Here is a 16361-nt window from a genome sequence, read left to right as displayed (position 1 = left end):
AGCTGCAGGAAGCAGAAGGTTTGGGTGCCCTGTGCTTGCCTCTGCTCCGATTTGGAGGAGTGCTGGGACTGGAGTGGCTTGAGGCAGCAGAGTTGGGTTCTGTGGAGCCCTGGCAAGACAGGCTTGGTTCTTCCAAATTCCCAGGTAAGAGTCACATCCTCCATGCAGGTCGTACACAGGCGTTTAAACCTCTGATTTAACCTGAGCCATCTCTCTGTTCCACGTGCTGTGGCCTGTGCTCTGCTGACTGCATCTCTTCAGTGTTTGCAGTTTTGTTGGCAGCATATGCAAAATTACTGGGGCCTGTACGCAGACTGTGCTCAGGGCTTTTCTTGTGCTTGTGTGAATGACCTTCCCCCACCTCCCATAACTGTGTTTTGGAATCTGACAAATCAGTTTTCCAAATGATTGGAAAGCAGGTTTTCCCCATGGTTCAGTTGCATTTCTAAATTTGATAAAACCAGGAGTTTGATGGAAACAATTAATGGTATTGCAGACTAAGTACTTTGTGCTAAGCAATTAGGAGCTGCAATACTATTCCTTATTGCAGTACTGTTGCTTCTAGAGTCCTAAAATACAAAGGTTGTCTCTGCAGCAAGACAGAACTCTAAGAAATAAAATAACATCTTGTTATTGTTCTCCTGTAGTAACAGAACATGTGTAACTTACTGTACCAACCAGTATGTTATAGTAACAGACAATACTTCACTGAACTTTGTTGTATTCTTCCAGTGTGCAGTGTAATAGCTGTCTGCTAGAATGTATCTTTCTTCCTGTTGGGGCTAAATGAAATTTTCATTTACTTAATTTTTTTTTATATATATACACATATATTTATATATACACATATATTTAAATATATATATATATATGAAATAATGGAGTTGAAGGAAAATATGTGTCTGCATCAGAGCCCAGAATACCCACGAATGACTTGACAGCCCCCTTGCTGCAGGATGATCTGCAGGGTGGTGTGAAGGCTCAGTAACAACCCCAGCCCCTGCCCCAAGCTGCACAAGCTCCCGGGCTCCGTTACCAGCCTGGGGGCAAACGCAGCATCTGAAGTATTGCGACTCCCGCATTTAAAAAGGCGTACGGTGCGACACAATGCAGAAAGCAATGGCAGCGTGAAGAACGCGGCAATGGGGAGTTATTGCCGATGTCTGTAGGCAGTTGTCTTGGCATGCCCCTCCTTTCCCGTCTGCTGCAGCGCTGCTGCCGCCTGTGCAGAGGGAAGACTTTGTCCCAGCTGCTCTGTGCAGAGCCGGGAGGGAAGGGGAGGTGGAGGGAGTGCCTTCTGGTCAGGAAGATGTGTACCTCTCCCTAACCTCTGCCTCCCTGCCCACTGCTGAAGCTTGGAAGACTTTTGTTTGCTGTTGGTTGCCTTGAAGTTCTCTTGTGCGTTCCCTCCTTTCAGAGACAAATCCAAATGTATATAGATAGACGTATAAAATTAGAGAGTTGTGACTGCTGAGGTGGCATGGCAGCAGTGAGTTCCTGTGTAACATACAGAACTCAGAAATTCTTCCTCCCTTGTCTGCAGTTATGCACATACAAAAAGATGGCTCTTGAACTACTCTGACTGGAGGCTCCTGAAGCTTTAGATGTAGTCAGCCAGAGTGGTTAATATGCTTTTAATAATAATTACATTGTGTTACTTGAGCGGGGAATTTGAATGAGATCAACTACAAAGAGCTGAATCTGAAAGCAGCTGTACACAGCGTGGTTTTGTTAGTCCTGCCAGTCCCTCTGAGTTCCCTTCGCTGCGTGTACTCTGCTGCTGTGAGGTGATGATGTGAGAATAGCATTTTCAGGGATTTCTGGTTTGGACTTTTAAGGAGAATCTGATTGTTTGTTGGGGGGTTTCTGTGGGGTGTTTTGGGGTTTTTTTTAATAAATTTGCCTGCTAATCTGTAGATTAGCAAAATAAAGGTCTCTGTATCCTAATCTGCATAAATTGTTTATAGTCTTGAACTGGCTTTGCAGCAGAATGCTAGAACCAGGCTGCACACTGTAAATAGCTTTACAGATTGTTACTGACAGAAATAGCTTGATGGAGTGATACACGGCTGCCTTTGTTGCCTGATTTAGCGTTCATAGGCCTGTGAAGTTTATGGTGTTAACTTTTACTCCTTATACTGACAACAACAGCTTTACAGGTAGAGCCTTTGTGGGTGTTTCTGTCAGGATCAAAGGGCCCACATGCTCAGGAAGTCATTGAGCGGTGTGGCTGCCCGTACGCCCTGCCGAGGGGACAAACTGGGGTAGTGCAGAGGAAGGCTGGGGCACCTTGGCCACCATCATGTAAATCCTCCCTGTGTCTGAACGAGCCAGCAGTAAATTAGGTCCAGGAATAGCAGCAGTGCAATCTAATGTGTTTTAAGAAGTGTCTATAAATGGAGATGGTATTTATCGCCTAGGTGATTTACAGTCCAACTTGTTTATTCAAGCATTTCCAAATAAGACTTTTAAAGCTTTTCAGGTATAAAATTTGGTTTTAAATTGAGAGGGGTGTGAGGGAGCACGAGAAATCTGTAGTATTTCTTCTGCAGGAGTGTTGCCAGGAGTGTGGATGCTACCAGCCTGCCCCAAACTTCACAGACTTTATCAGCACACGTAGAAGTGGCCTGAAGCCAACTGCCAAAACTTACTGTGAGTAAATTGCTGTAGTTAAATGTGTCCACGGCCTTCCAAGCATTGTGTGTTGCCATACTTTTGAGCCCCCTAGATAAGATGAGGTTGAACTGTGACACCTGGGCTATATATAGAAGGTGACAGTTTGCTGCTCTGGAAACATTTGGGTGGTTGCGCTCTGGTTTGTGACTTTCCTGAAAGAATTGGAGGAAGAGGATAATAATGCTGTTCCAAAGGGCACTGCCTCTTCTTTGAAATTGCCTAACACTACCCTTTTAAAAATAGTTTTATCAACAGCAAACCACAATTCTATCTGGTTTTCTGGGTGAGGTGTAGCAATTCCTTGTCAGGGAGAATTTGAGAAAGAGATGAAGATGAATGTCTCCTGAATCATGTGCCTATTTGGACCTTTAACAGCTAAGTTGAATGGAGAAGGGGAGTTGTTGAAATACAGGCAGGAAAGGAGGGCACAGGGTTAAATCTGTGTGCCTCCATGAGCTGTCACCGTAACAGATGAGAAGGTTCTGGAATCAGGGAAGGTTGGAATCGTCCTGTGTCTAGACAAAAAGAAGGGAAAAAAATATCTGAGGGTGGGGGACAAAAGTGATGTTTGTAGGTTTTGGTAAAAGAAGCTACAGCTGCAGAACCCAACCCTACAAAGGGCTGTGTTCACCTGGGTTCTCTGCTAGCTGCGTTCCCAAACTGTCAGTGTCTCGGCACAGATCTGAACTCTGAAAGTGACTTTAGAAACTGAGTCAAGTCGAAGTTACGTGTCCAGAAAGTTCAGATTTTGATATCTTTGAAATCTAAGCAAGTAATTGTGCCATTTGAATCAATCTATGGTTTTATTCACAGAAATGTGTGAAATAACCGTTTTGCAATATTCAATGTTCTCTAAAACCAAAACTAGCAAGTAAAAACAAGTAAAAATTATGTTCTTTTGTTTCAGGGGAAGGACAGGGGAAGTGGAAGCCCTTCCGCTTTTGGAGGTGTGTGTTTTATTTCTTGCTGCTCAGATGCCATGGTTACAAGTGCTATGGAAAACAAACCAGTGGCACCAGGTAGGCTTCCCTGCTATTTTCCAGCAGTCTGATTTCTCTGCCCACTATCGGGATTCTGACAGGAAACAGAGCAAGGCTGAACACTGATGCCTTTGGGCAGCAGAAAGGACCAGATGTCAGAATTATCTTGTTTGGGCCAGGAAGCCAAAACTCTCTGTTACTCTGTAGGATTCTGCCACGTTTTATGAGCACCAGCTCTGGTTTCTCATCAGCCAGAAATGCAGGAATGGTGAAAGCAACACACTTAGCTGGGGACTTGCTCACAAACTGTGATAGACTTTCCCAAAAGTGATGAAACAACCTGGGATCCACAGCCGAATCCCTTCCTTACTTGCTTGGCCAGCCGTCATGGTTTCCTTCTGGCGAGGACCTGTCTGCTCCAGGTGATTCAGGGTGTCGAATGACTGTGGTGACAGTCTGTAGACGCTGTATTGTAAAAGCAACTAACAGACAGATTGCAAGACCAAAGAGTCCGCCCGTTTGTGTAAACAAGATGTAGAAGTGTTTGGCCTGGCGTCTGGTGTGTTGGAGGAGGGAGGCAGCGCTTGGGAATTGTGCTGGTGCTGCCAGCGCTGCAGGGACGCCCAACGCAGATGGGTGGTGTGCTTGGCCACGTGCTATTTGGGAGCAAAAGGGGAAGAACTAAACCCTGACAGTGCTTGAATGCAGCTTGTCCCTCCTCGCCGTGACGGGGAACATGACCGTGGTTGTTTGCGTGTTGCACTTCCTGTCCGGCCTGTGTGGCTTACATCTGTTCACTGTACATGCATGTCTGGCTGAGTCAGAGGGGACATTGTGAGGCTGGCGAAGGAGGCCTTGTCTCTAAAGTGTTCAGGGTTGCATGGGACTTTGAAACATGTTTGGGTGATGAAATAAAGCAAGAAGGCAGAGCATATGCACCTGACATCCCCCTGAGATGCTTGCTGTTTATGCAAACACTTAGTGTTGTACCCAGTACCCGAGTCTCACAGTTTATTCACAGGAGACTTTAGAATCTAAACTGTGAGGGGTTTCTTTGGCTGAATTGGCTTGTTAAGCAATAAAGACCTTACCTCAAGAGACATGTGACCAGTTCTTCATTAATGTAATTCTGGAGTTAATTCCAAACCCCATGAATAGAGAATGGAGGGGCGAGCATCCAGCAGTGGACTCCGTCCTAGGAAACGGAGAAGCCTTTGCTTGCTTTGAGTGGACTGACTTGAATTTAACATCTCATGCAAACTAAAGCACAAGAAACCATTGGCTACATTCAGCAGCGGTCACTCCTGCCACTGGCAGCAAGAGCCTTGATTTTGGGGAAGACTTAACAGTTTTGATAGGTGAGGAAATGCTCTGGCCTTACAGTTTCATGCTCCCTCTTAGTGTAAACAGGAGCTCCTCACCACAATCCCCTTCCCCTCTTCCTCTGGCAAATAAAAACGCTTTTTCATCAGCTCCTTCACAGCATTTCTCCCCTTTTACCTGTGCTGTAAAATCATTGATTATACAGCTGTGAATTGGTGGGTGTAAATGTATAAATCCACAAAAGACAGGCAAGTTGTTGGATAATTTTCTTTTTATTTCCTCTTCCCCCTTCAGAAACCGCTGAGATAATAATTCTCCCTTCTTTGTGAAGTCTTACCACTTTACAAGATCAGAATGTTACTGGCTGGCATTACAACAACCAGTGCATCAGAACAATAATATTTTTGTTACATCTTTACCAAAAACAATAAAATAATCCCAAGGTGTTAAAGCAAGCAGAGAGGTGTCACTACTTGTCCTCCCTGGAAATGCAGCCAACTGACCTTCTAGAAAAAAGCTGAGAGGTAAGAGGCATCTGGTGGTTGGTTGGTTGTTGGGGTTTTTTTGTCATGGGTGTTTTTTTTGTTTCTTTATTTTTGTTGTTGCAGGTTTTTTTTAAAAGGCTTCTGGGAGTAGATTATAATTTCACAAATAGAGGAGGGGTGCTCCTGGGAAGGAACGGGGGAGGAAGCAGACTCCAAAGTAAGCACCAGGATCTGGGGGTTTTGCATTGTGATTTGAAGGTTCCCTTTGTCACCAGAGCTTTTGAGCCTTGGAACGACACGTTGGCCGAAAGGACGTGAATCATCTTTCCTGCTTCCTGCAGCAGTTGGAAGTGCAGTCGGTCCTGCTGTTCCTGAGCCACCCTGATGGGCTGTGCTCTGCCCTGGCCAGCTTGGCCACTGCTGAGCAGCTGCCAGTAACACCCCACAGCAGAAAAGCAGCTGTGTAGAGCTGTTGTTGGCTTGGTTGTCCCACGATGGTGCTGCTCTGGGCAGCTGCCTCTGTGCTCCTGAGCAGGGCATATAAGGTATGATGTAAAAGGTAATTGTGCCCTTTGGGTCTTTTAACCTTTTTTTGTCACGACCAGGCGCATTGAGGAGTGTTCTAAGTTATGTGTCATTCCATATAAAGCTTTCCAGAAACTAGAGGAACATCCTGGGCATCCCAAAGCTCCCAGGAGCACATCACTGCATGCTTGTAGCTTGCTGTCATGGATTTCTCTGGGAACTTGTGTTGTCTTATTAAGTAACTGCAGGCTCTGTGGAGAGGTTAGTGAGTGGGAGGCTTGCAGCTGCTGTTGAGAGTAGCAGCTACTTGGAGAGATTTGCTCCAGAATCCCATGTTTTGCTAACAGACTGTACGCTCCTGTGCCTGGGTGAGGGGATTTGGTTACACTTGTCTTCTGACTGGTTCGTCCCTTCATGTGAAGGATAGAAAGAACCCGGACCAGGCTCAGATGCGTGTCTTAGACTCCTGGTACTGTGCAGGCATCTGCTGAGTGGCAAAGAAATCATGCATGATGTTTAGGAAGGGGCAAATGTGTAGGTAGATACCTCCTGTGCTGGAGGTCAGCTATGAGAAACAAAGCCCCCCTATCTTTTGTGAAGGGTGGTTGTACACGCCAGCCAGCGTCTGCAGGCCCAAATGAGGCAAATTTGATAGAAACTTGTGTGATTTGGGCCTTGGTGAGTCATACAGGTGCTGTAAGTGGTCTCTGAGTTGGTGGAGAGGTTTGATGGGGCTGATAGTGGAGTTGATGTCTCTTCTGTTCTCTTTCCCCTGTCCTCCCCCCAAGAAAATACTCTGTAGGGCACCAAATGCAAAGGCAGTTGGATGGTTAGAGAGAGTCTGGAATGACTTTGCTTAGCACAGGCTGGTTCTGGTGAACTCAGCTCAGGGAGAATGAAATTCCAGTTTTGCTACTGCCCCTGTCGGCCACGAACCCCGAAACACCACGAGGCTTCCGCAGGCGGCCGCCCGCAGCTGACCCGCTTTGTGTGTACCCAGCGGGAGGTGCCAGTCCCGTGCGGGGCCCAGTTCCCGCTCCCTCGCTGAGCACACCATTGCAAGGGTGCCTTCAACACGTGCCCTTTCATGGTGGCTTCAAATTAGGCTGCTTTGCTTTGTACTTAAATAGTCTGGGATCTTTGCAGAGTTCAGCCTGGGGGAGACCAACGTGGGGCAGTTCTGGGAGCTATCTGACAGTGTCTGCGTGAAGGTGCTTTCAACCTGTATTTTAGCTTGAGGCCAGCGTGAAAACTAGTAAGACCCTAAACCCCTCACAACTTGAGGTATTTCAGCACTTGAGAAATGTGAGGCCAGAAGAGATCAGCTAATATAATTGCTTGCACGTTGTTTTACTGCACTGGTTTTGTTTGTAACCGAAGCAACTCGCATTTGCTTCTGGAAAGAGTCTGTCTCGCTTGGCCCAAGAGCATTAAGAGAGAGGAAATTTGTGGCTTCTTCCAGTGCCTAATGTCAATTGTTTCCCTGCTCACTTCAAACAGCTTGGACCCACTATCTGGCTCTTGGCATTTAAGGCTCTACTTTATTGCACTGAAGGCCCTTTTGAACATATGGCTTACCAGCTTAGGAAGTGAGCTGTGTAACATATGTAGCAGAACTAATCAAATCGCCCTCGGTCATCATCTTGTTTAACTAAATTAAGCTCAGTCTCCTGCTGTAAGGTGCATTTTCATGTTTGAATGCTTTCCGTGCCAGCTTTGAGTTTTGTTTTCTTAACCTTCTGAAGATGCAGTGCAATGAAATGCTTGTGCTGCACAGGGAGCTAAAAACCCTGTGGAAGGAGAGGGACTGTTGTTTTGCATTTTCTTTCCCTTTAGCTCAGCTCACACAGGAGCCCGAGGGGGTTAAAATGCACAACTTTGGGACGTTATCCATGTGGGTAACTGTGGGTTTGGGAAATCTCGGTCAGAAAAAAGTATAACCCAGGGTCTCATGCAAAAAAATAAAGTATGCCTTAGGAAGCAGAGGAAGGACAGGCTTCTGGGTAAGCCAGACAGATTGGTGAGTTGGTTTGATCACAGAATCACAGAATTGTAGGGGTTGGAAGGGACCTCCAGAGATCATCAGGTCCAACCCCCTGCCAAAGCAGCTCCCTAGGACAGGTCACACAGGTTGGTGTCCAGATGGGTCTTGAATCTCTCCAGAGAAGGAGACTCCACACCCCGTGGGCAGCCTGTCCCAGGGGTCCCTCACCCTCACTGGGAAGTTCTTCCACATATTGGTGTGGAACTTCCTGTGCTCCAACTTGAGGCGATTGCCACTTGTCCTGTCCCCACAGCCCATGGAGAAGAGGCTGGCCATTTTCCTCTGTGTCTCACTTCAGATATTTATAAACATTCATCAGATCCCCTCTCAGTCTTCTTTTCTCAAGGCTGAACAGCCCCAGGTCATTCAGCCTTTCCTCGTCGGGGAGATGCTCCAGGCCTTTAATCCCCTTTGTAGCCTCCTCTGGACTCTCTCCAGGAGATCCCTGGCTTTTTTTTATACCAAGGAGCCCAGAACTGGACACAATACTCCAGGTGGGGCCTGACTAGGGCAGAGCAGAGGGATCCTTCCTTGAGTTTACCATGTGCTTCCTGCATGACCTTGTTTTCCAACCATTGTGCCCATCTGTGGATTGAGAAGATCTCCTCCTGGATCCCATCCATACTGGCTTGTGCCTTTCTGTGGTCCAAGCCCTGACTGGTGGGCCAAGCTCTGCAGGAGACATGGCATTTGGCCGAGGTGTTTTCATCAGCAGAGGGAAGGTAGAGGTGCTTGGGCAAAAGTCTGGTTCAGTGTTTCAAAAGCTGAACCCCAGATTTGCAAACCCCATGTGTCTGCACTCACGTCCCTGTAGGGCAGAGGAGTGGGGAGGGCTGGAGATCCCCTTTGGTGCGTGCGCAGCCGATGCCTGGAGATTGGGCCACAAACTGGGAAATGCTGAAAACGGGCTCCAACAGCTGGAGGTGTCAGGAGGAGAAAGCTTGGATTTTATCTGTGGAGAGTTTACCATAGCGTGGGGAGGCTCTGGATGCCAGGATTAACCAACAGTCATCACAGCATGCTTCTCACAGAAATCAATCCTCCTTTTTTGTGATCGATTTCAATAACTTCTGCTAATAACCTGATCTTGGTCAGTAAAAGTGTAAGCTTTTTGTGTTACAGGCAGGAACGAGCGATCTACTCGGCAGCAAGTTCCCTCTCATGATGTCTGCATGCCTCCCCTCCCCTGCTGCTGAGGGCTGGACTGAGGTTTTATTCTTGTTTTAATTCTTAATTGGAATACAGACCGAATGGTAGATTGATTTGGAGGGGAAGACTCTGTAGAGAGCTCTGTGATACTTGCTCTTGGGAAACAAAGGAAGATGCAAGCTGATTTGGAGGATCTGAAATTTTGATTTTGTGTCCTGGCCAGAGAGCTCAGACATCAGACTGGGGATGTGTTGCCAAGAGGTTAAGCGAAGGTTTGGGCTGGAAGGCCTCTCAGCTGACCTGGTCCAACAAGGAGCAGTTTTCCCCTGCAACAGGTGAGTGACTGACGTGCAAAGAGAGGGGAAACCGAGCCCTTCTTCCCATTATTCTTCAGCTGCATATCAAACGAGGGGCCTGTTAGCGTGCTGCTCCTCTCTCCTTTGGGAAGGTGGTGTGCTGTCAGATCAGATAGTCTGTTTGTATTACTTTGGAATGGAAAAGAATAAAGGCAGCTTCTATAAAGGGGAACTTGAAAAGGCTTCGCTGGTTTTTCATCAGAGCTGCTGGAAACCTTTCTTCCCCCTGCTGCCCCTTCGCTGGTGTCCCCCCAAACCCTCACCTCTTCCTGCCTTTGTCAGGGAAGTGTCAGATCTGGCACCTTTGCAGCAAGGTACAGAAATGCAAATGGGGAGATCTCGCAGCACCTCATCAGAGGATGTAAACTTTCTGTGAACCTAATTTGTGGATTTAGAAAAAAAGAGAAAAAGCAGCCCCATTGCTAACACATTGCTAGAATGCTTTTGACACTCTTAAAAAAACCTCCTGACAGGATTGATCTGACCTGGCTTTTTGTTTTCAGCTAATGGGGGGCTGAGGAGCACTGGGGGGATAAGGCCTGTTATCCTCAGCTGTGGCCTTACGGCGACCACCCTGGCAAGCTCACAGCCCCATGGCGCGATCCTGTCCTTAGCAGCAAGGATGGGATGTGCCCAGCTCTCCAGATGTGAAGGCAGATGTGGGGGGAGCTATGTGGGCCCACCAGCCTGTGAGGGTTACCCCAGGAGTGGGAAGCATCTGCAGCGTCATATGCAGGAACGGGAAGGGGAGCAGGTTACTGGGCAAGGCCACCTTCGGCCCCGATTCTCCAGGCACGGCCAGTGCAGGGAAAGTCAAGCAGCGTGCCTGTAGTGCTGCTTAGAAGGGAGGACTTGGTTATTAGACCCCCCCAAATCCACTGCTGAACCAAAGGTGGCACTTCCATGCTGACTCCTGGCTGTGTTTCTGTCACCGAAGCGTCAGGATTTGCACTTGCTTTCACAGGAGCGTTACTGCAGAGCCCTAACCCGGCGTCTTTCATCCCATGGAACTGAAGCCGAGCCGAGCCACCTCCATTGTGCCCGCAGAGGGGCTGAGGGAGCCCAGGAACAGCCCTGGACGCCACACCTGAAGACAGCCACACCTGAAGACAGCCACCTCAGGCAAGTGTCTGCGGCTGAACACTGCTGTGTGCGCGCGGTTGTGAGCCAGGGCTGGGCTGTGGCTGCTGCTGGCATGTTAGGGATGTGTGCTGTGGCTCTGCTGCCCTCAGGCCTTACAGACACGGGGCCTTTCCTAGGCTCTGTCCTAGCGGGGTGATGCGCTGCGGTGTGAAGGTGCTGGTATCTAGGCTAAGCGCAAGCGGAGTGTGGAGTATCCAACACGGGGAAGTGGTTTATTAGAGAGTAAATCCAGCCTTGTGCTGGTGCTAGAGGGGTGCGGGCTCAGTCCCAGAGGTCATCTTGCGCTGAGGGTGTTACTTTTAGGGCAAGTGTTCCCCAGGCCCCTCCTTCATTTACACTTCAAACCATGACCTGCCCTGCCTGCAGCAGAAAGGTCACTACAGCAGCTCTCACCTCCTTCTGCTGAGCTGGGTTTTGCCCTTCTCCCCCGAGTTCAAAGGGGATTTAGCACAAAAGGGGGTAAGAACCACCACACAAACCTGGCTGCCTTTGAATGCGAACATCCACCTCGGGTAACTCAAAATTAGAAAGGAGAGGTCTTACCAGTATCTTAGTTTCCACTTTTATTATTCCAGAGGGTCGTTAACAAAAGAGAAGTTACATGACCAGTCCCTTGGTAGTTAGGTTGCTTCCTTTCTTGCTTGTTCTATGTTTGGGAACTTCCCTGTATTAAGCAACTCTACAATCCTTTTTGTTTCTCTTCACAATGGCAGCTCTGAGAGGTGTTATCGCAGTATAAACAACCTGGCATCTCTCAAAGTAGGAACAGGGGAGATGTCAAACCCTGTGTAGGAGAATGCTGAGGGTCCTTCCCAGCCCCCTAGAAACATTACTTCTAAATATTATTTTCCAACCCCATTGCATGCACGTACTTCAACTTTGCATTCATAGCAGGGGGGGAACCCAAAGCCAAACCACTCCAAACAACTAAAACAGACCCCTGTGATGTGATGCTCCAGAACAGGATTTGCCCAGCACTTCTACATGGGCCCTGGGGGTTGATGAGTGACACCTTCAGAGGGGACAGAGTAGGTTTGAGACCAGAATCCAACTAAACTAGCCCAGAAATCTGCAGGCTAAGATCAACTGTATGACCTTGATCACTGCAGTAACTTGTGTGTCTAGTATTAAAGACACCTTTGAATGCCAATACTTGAGCTAAACAATGCTTACTACTTGTACTAAGTGCTAAATTACCAGCATTGTTTCCATAACATATACATTCTTTTGTTAATAGTTAACAGGGAACTGTACTTTTAATTTTTAATCCAGTTAGAAGTGCATCACACTCCACACTACATGCATTCTGTTGTGAATTCAGCATTTTTTTTATTAAAGATTAAAAAAACCAACATTTGACACCCTAATATACATAGAGTCACAATAAACTCAAATGTGCTAAAAGCAAAATGTGCATAAAGACACTCATTTCTAAAAGGCACCCTGCCACCAATATCTTTTAAATGTCTGCCTAATTCAAACAGGTTTCTAGTTTTCTCTTCCTTCACTGAAGGGGAGACTAGACCGCTACGGCGTACAGATGCTAACCACACCAACCCCTTTCAGGGATCTCTGCTATCACTACAACACTTAAGAACTGTGCATGCAGACTTACCGAGCTTCTCATGGTTAACAGTCACAACTTAAAATGCATGAGGGCCGCTTCTTAATGAGCGAGTAGAAGGTAACGATAGTGGGCTGCTTATAAGGGCTAAGGGACAGGGATATAAAGTAACTGCTGTGTACCCAGCGAAGAGCTTTGTTGCTATGAGCCCTCTCCCTCCTCCCCCCCATCCCCTCCCCAACCTCTCATAGAAACAACCCCTCAAGTTACAAAATGCCACACACACACACATACACAGGGATGAAATGTTAACACGTTTAGCTATTAGCCTGTCAGGGCATGACAGCTTGAGAGTGCCACAGATGCAGTCCCGGGGCGCAGCGCTGCCAGCCGCACGCGTGCTGGCAGGGCCCTGTGCTGCTCGGAGGGCCACAGGGGAGCCTGGGGCCGGCTGCTCCCGCTGCTAGGTAGGTCCGCGTCGACGCCCGCACGCTCCTGCTGTTACCACGGTCTCCACATGGATTTGGGTAAGCTAGGCGAGGGCAGGCCCTGCGTCTGGGACGCGTCCAGTCCATCGGTGGAGGTCTGGCCCAGCTCGGCCTCCGCCTCGTCTGAGTCGGAGCAGGTCTCTTCGCTGGGGGAAGGCGAGGGGGCCGGGCCGAGGGAGGCCTCGGCCGCCGGGGCCAGCGCCTCGCCGCCGTGCCAGGGGCCGAGGGCGGGATCGGCCAAAACGTCCGCGATCAAGTCCGGGAAGCCGCCCTCGTTGAGGGGCATGGACTCCAGCAGGTGGTTGAGCAGCTCCGCGGCCGTGGTGGCGTCGATGCCGGGGCAGCTGGAGACGAAGGTGTGCACCTCGTGCATGCACTGGATGTAGCCGGCGGCGAAGCGCTCGCTGGCCTCGCGGTGCAGCCGCCCGCCCTCTGCGCCGCGGGAGACAGAGAGGGGAGCGGCGTGAGGCGCGGGCCGGGCCGGGCCCCCGCCGCCGCCCCGCCGGCACTCACCGAGGGAGCGGCGCTCCAACACGGCCTGCACTCGCCGCACCGTCAGCTCCAGCACCTCCGCGTTCTCCAGCTTCGCCTGAAACTGAGCCGGAGCGCCGCGGCCGTCAGCACGGCCCCGGTCCTCGCCGCCCGCCTCGGCCCCGCTCCCCCCGCCCCGCCGCCTCACCTCACTGTCGGCCAGCAGCAGCCGCAGCTCTTGCAGACTCTCGTTGATCCGCGCCCGGCGCTTCTTCTCCACCAGCGGCTTCCTCATCTGTGGGGACAACAGCGCCGTCAGCCCGCCGTCCGCCCTGCCCGGCCCCGCCCGCCGCCGCCGCGGCGCCCCCGTGGCTCACCTTCCTGTCGGCCCTGGCCTCGGCGCAGTCCTCGTCCCCCCGCGGCGGGCGGCCCTTGCCGGGCCGGAAGGAGGGCGCCATGGCGCACCGGACCCGCTCTGCTCAGCTCCGCTCCCCGCCCCGCGCCGTCATACTTATACCCTGTGATTTGCATGTCAATGAGCCCATTGGCCGCGCCGCGCGAGCAGCCGCCGGAGCGTTGGCCGAACGGGCCAATGGGAGGCGGGCGCTTTGTCTGCGCTGGGGCGGGGGCTGGGTGCCGCCGGGCCCCTGGCCGCTGCCGGCCGCCGCGCTGTCCGCGGGCAGCTGCCCCCGGTATTGTCGGCCCGGCGCGGGGCGGGCGCGGCTCCGCTCCTTGGGGCCTGTCCCGGCTGGGGCAACGGCGCGGGGGGGGGGGGGGGCAGGAAGCTGTGCCCGCTGCCCGCAGCGCGGCGGGTCCCCCTGCAACCCCCAAGTGCTGGGGCACGTCGGTCACCCGCAGAGCCCCTCGCCAGCGCTCGCCGCCTCCCGGCTCAGGGCCTCGGCAGTTGCGTGCGGGCGGTTCTTTGTCAGCCTGGGAGCTCGCCCCGGGCCGTCGCTGCCCCTCGCTGCCGGTAGCGCCCCGGCTTTCGGCTGCGGGCAGGGACGGCCGGGCGAGAGCCGCCTCTTTGGCTCGAAGGAGCCCAGTTCAGCGCCGAGCCGCGCAGCCTTACGGACCCGCCCGGACAGGCTTGTAAAGCTGGGCTCCGGCGCTGGGTGCCTGCGGGGGGGAGACGCGCGCGGTTCGGGCCACGCCGCCGGCCCGTCCCCGGTGCTTGGTGGCCCTTTCCCGGGGCGGGGGGGCTGCGCCCCGAACGCTTAGTGCCGTCCCTGGGCTGCCCTCCGCCTCCCTTGGCTGTAAGAGCCGAGCAAGGCGGCTTTGTGCGGTAACTTGACGCTGATGACAGTTGGCAGCTGCGGTTCCCCCAGCAGGCTGAGGCAAATAAAAGCATTAGGGCCCGTCCCCGAGGAGAGCGACAGGTGTTCGCTCCCGCTCCTTTGTTTCCCTCCTTTTATTCTCCTCGTTAATGCGTGTCATATTTTTACCACCCCAGGAAACAGGAGACGCATCCCCCGCTTGGATCGTCGCCGGCACACAGCCGCCCGTACTGCCTCCCTGTGTGCGTCCGGCATGAGCTCCCCCCCCCGCTCCAGCGTGCCCCTGTTTGTCTCGCCATTGAAACCCCCCGGAACGTCCCTCCGGTTTTGGTGGTGCTGAGGTTTTCCTTTCCGAGAGGCAGTGTGAGCTGACGGGCTTGTAGCCACGCAGGGCTCCCTGGGACCCCCAGCTTGATTACTGTGATCGATCCGCGCCTGTAGGTTGGCATCCGCCTCGTCCCGCGTGGTCCAGCGGGTAACGGCACGTTCGCTGGGACAGGCCGGGGCAGCCCGTCGCCACGCTGTTACCTAACGCTGCTTTTCTCCCTCACAGCGCTGTATAGGGATCTGTGCCTGTGATGAACTAATCCGTGTCTGATGAAAGAACAAGCCAGGATAGAAATGCTCAGCACCATCTTCTCGTGGCCATCACAGGGGAGCACGTCAGAGAGAAAGAGGTCCCGTATGCAGTGAGATGCCTTGGCTGGATGCCTAAGCTCAGACCACTCTGCTTTTTTGCAACACAATAGACAGATTTTATTTTCAGGAAGGCATTCATGTTACATTTCTTTCTTATATTTTAAATCACCCATCCTTGGATTTTGGCCAAGTTTGCTCTCAAGTTGACATGCTTCATTGCATCAGGCAGGACAGAGCAGGATGTACCCAGGCCTGGGTGACTAATCTGTCCTTCCACTTCTGATGCACCCACGTAACACAATGTGGAAGCTGGCTTACCCTTTTCATCAGTATCATTAATGCAGACTAAGCAGAAATGCGCCAGGCAGGTCCGTAACGGTTTTGTCTTCAGGCAAGTAGAGCCGGCTGTGATTGTATTTTGTGTGCAGTTTATTCATAGTTAACCTACGTGGAGAAGAGACAATTGTATGAGTGTAAACTACAGCAAAGTAATAGATGTCATGACTTTGGAGGAGCCATCTCTGTTCTGAACCAACACTAGGCTCATAAGGTCAGCACACGTGTGTAAGAACACACCCACATGTTTATAAAACGTGTGGTAACACACTGAGTGTATATAATTGCATGGTAAAAAAGACAAAATTCCAAGAGTTTGTGAGCTTGTTTTCTCCTCAGAGGAAGCTTAGCTTTCCCTGCTGTGCGTAATCAGAGATGCTCAAACACCAGGTTCTATGCTGGCGTAAACCCTGCTGATTTACTCCGGAAGCATCGCACCACTGTGGCTGCAGATGTGGTCCCCGAGGCTGGCCAGGGAGAGTTGGCCATGGCTCTACCGTCCGACTTCTCTTCTGACTTGGTGGGTGCTGATGGCGAGGTATCCTGCACACTCTGCAGCATGTCTTCCTGTATTTTATTTGTCAAATGAGATGACAAATGCTGGAGCCGTTTGTGCCGGACATTAAAAATGTATGTGCCATAAATATCAGGGCATTACTAGAGCTGCCATTCTGGAGGAAGAAGTCACTGCAGGCTCTCTGCCTCAGCCCACGGGGATAATGTGACATTTTGGTGCCACTTTAAACAATCTCCGTCACATCAGGTGAAGCGATTCATGATAACCTCATGCATTTTAATGGAAATGTCAACTGCCATCGAGTAAAAGAAAACGTTCCTTAGATACCGTGTCTCATACCTCACTGCTTGCTCAGGCATGGTGGTTCCTGGAGGAGGTTCTGGTAAACCCA

General features: G+C 51.0%; 1 protein-coding gene across 3 annotated transcripts; it reads right to left on the bottom strand.

Moving 5' to 3' along the window:
- Positions 1 to 12532: 12532 nt before the first annotated feature.
- Positions 12533 to 13663, bottom strand: LOC311194272 (transcription cofactor HES-6-like). 3 transcript variants are annotated; one of them, XM_084267319.1, is made up of 4 exons: positions 13582 to 13663; positions 13413 to 13499; positions 13247 to 13328; positions 12533 to 13165 (listed from the first exon to the last, which is right to left on the bottom strand). In XM_084267319.1, the coding sequence occupies exons 1-4, from the start codon at positions 13660 to 13662 to the stop codon at positions 12747 to 12749; spliced, it is 669 nt and encodes a 222-aa protein (XP_084123445.1). In that variant the 5' UTR covers position 13663; the 3' UTR covers positions 12533 to 12746. The 3 variants fall into 3 exon arrangements, with proteins under 3 accessions (XP_084123445.1, XP_084123443.1, XP_084123444.1); XM_084267317.1 differs by having other exon boundaries at positions 13247 to 13499; XM_084267318.1 differs by having other exon boundaries at positions 12533 to 13328.
- Positions 13664 to 16361: the final 2698 nt, after the last annotated feature.

Source organism: Gallinula chloropus (genome assembly GCF_964237585.1).
Source record: "Gallinula chloropus genome assembly, chromosome: 8".
NCBI lineage: Eukaryota > Metazoa > Chordata > Aves > Gruiformes > Rallidae > Gallinula > Gallinula chloropus.
Note: the sequence above shows the minus strand (reverse complement) of the source record. Positions and strands in the feature narration are given on the sequence as shown.

Coding starts and splice junctions, on each gene's coding strand:
- LOC311194272 (XM_084267317.1), bottom strand. CDS start 13,662: ATGGCGCCCTCCTTCCGGCCCGGCAAGGGCCGCCCGCCGCGGGGGGAC. Junction 13,500..13,581: donor AGGCCAGGGCCGACAGGAAG/GTGAGCCACGGG, acceptor TTGTCCCCACAG/ATGAGGAAGCCGCTGGTGGA. Junction 13,166..13,246: donor GTTGGAGCGCCGCTCCCTCG/GTGAGTGCCGGC, acceptor CCCGCGGCGCAG/AGGGCGGGCGGCTGCACCGC.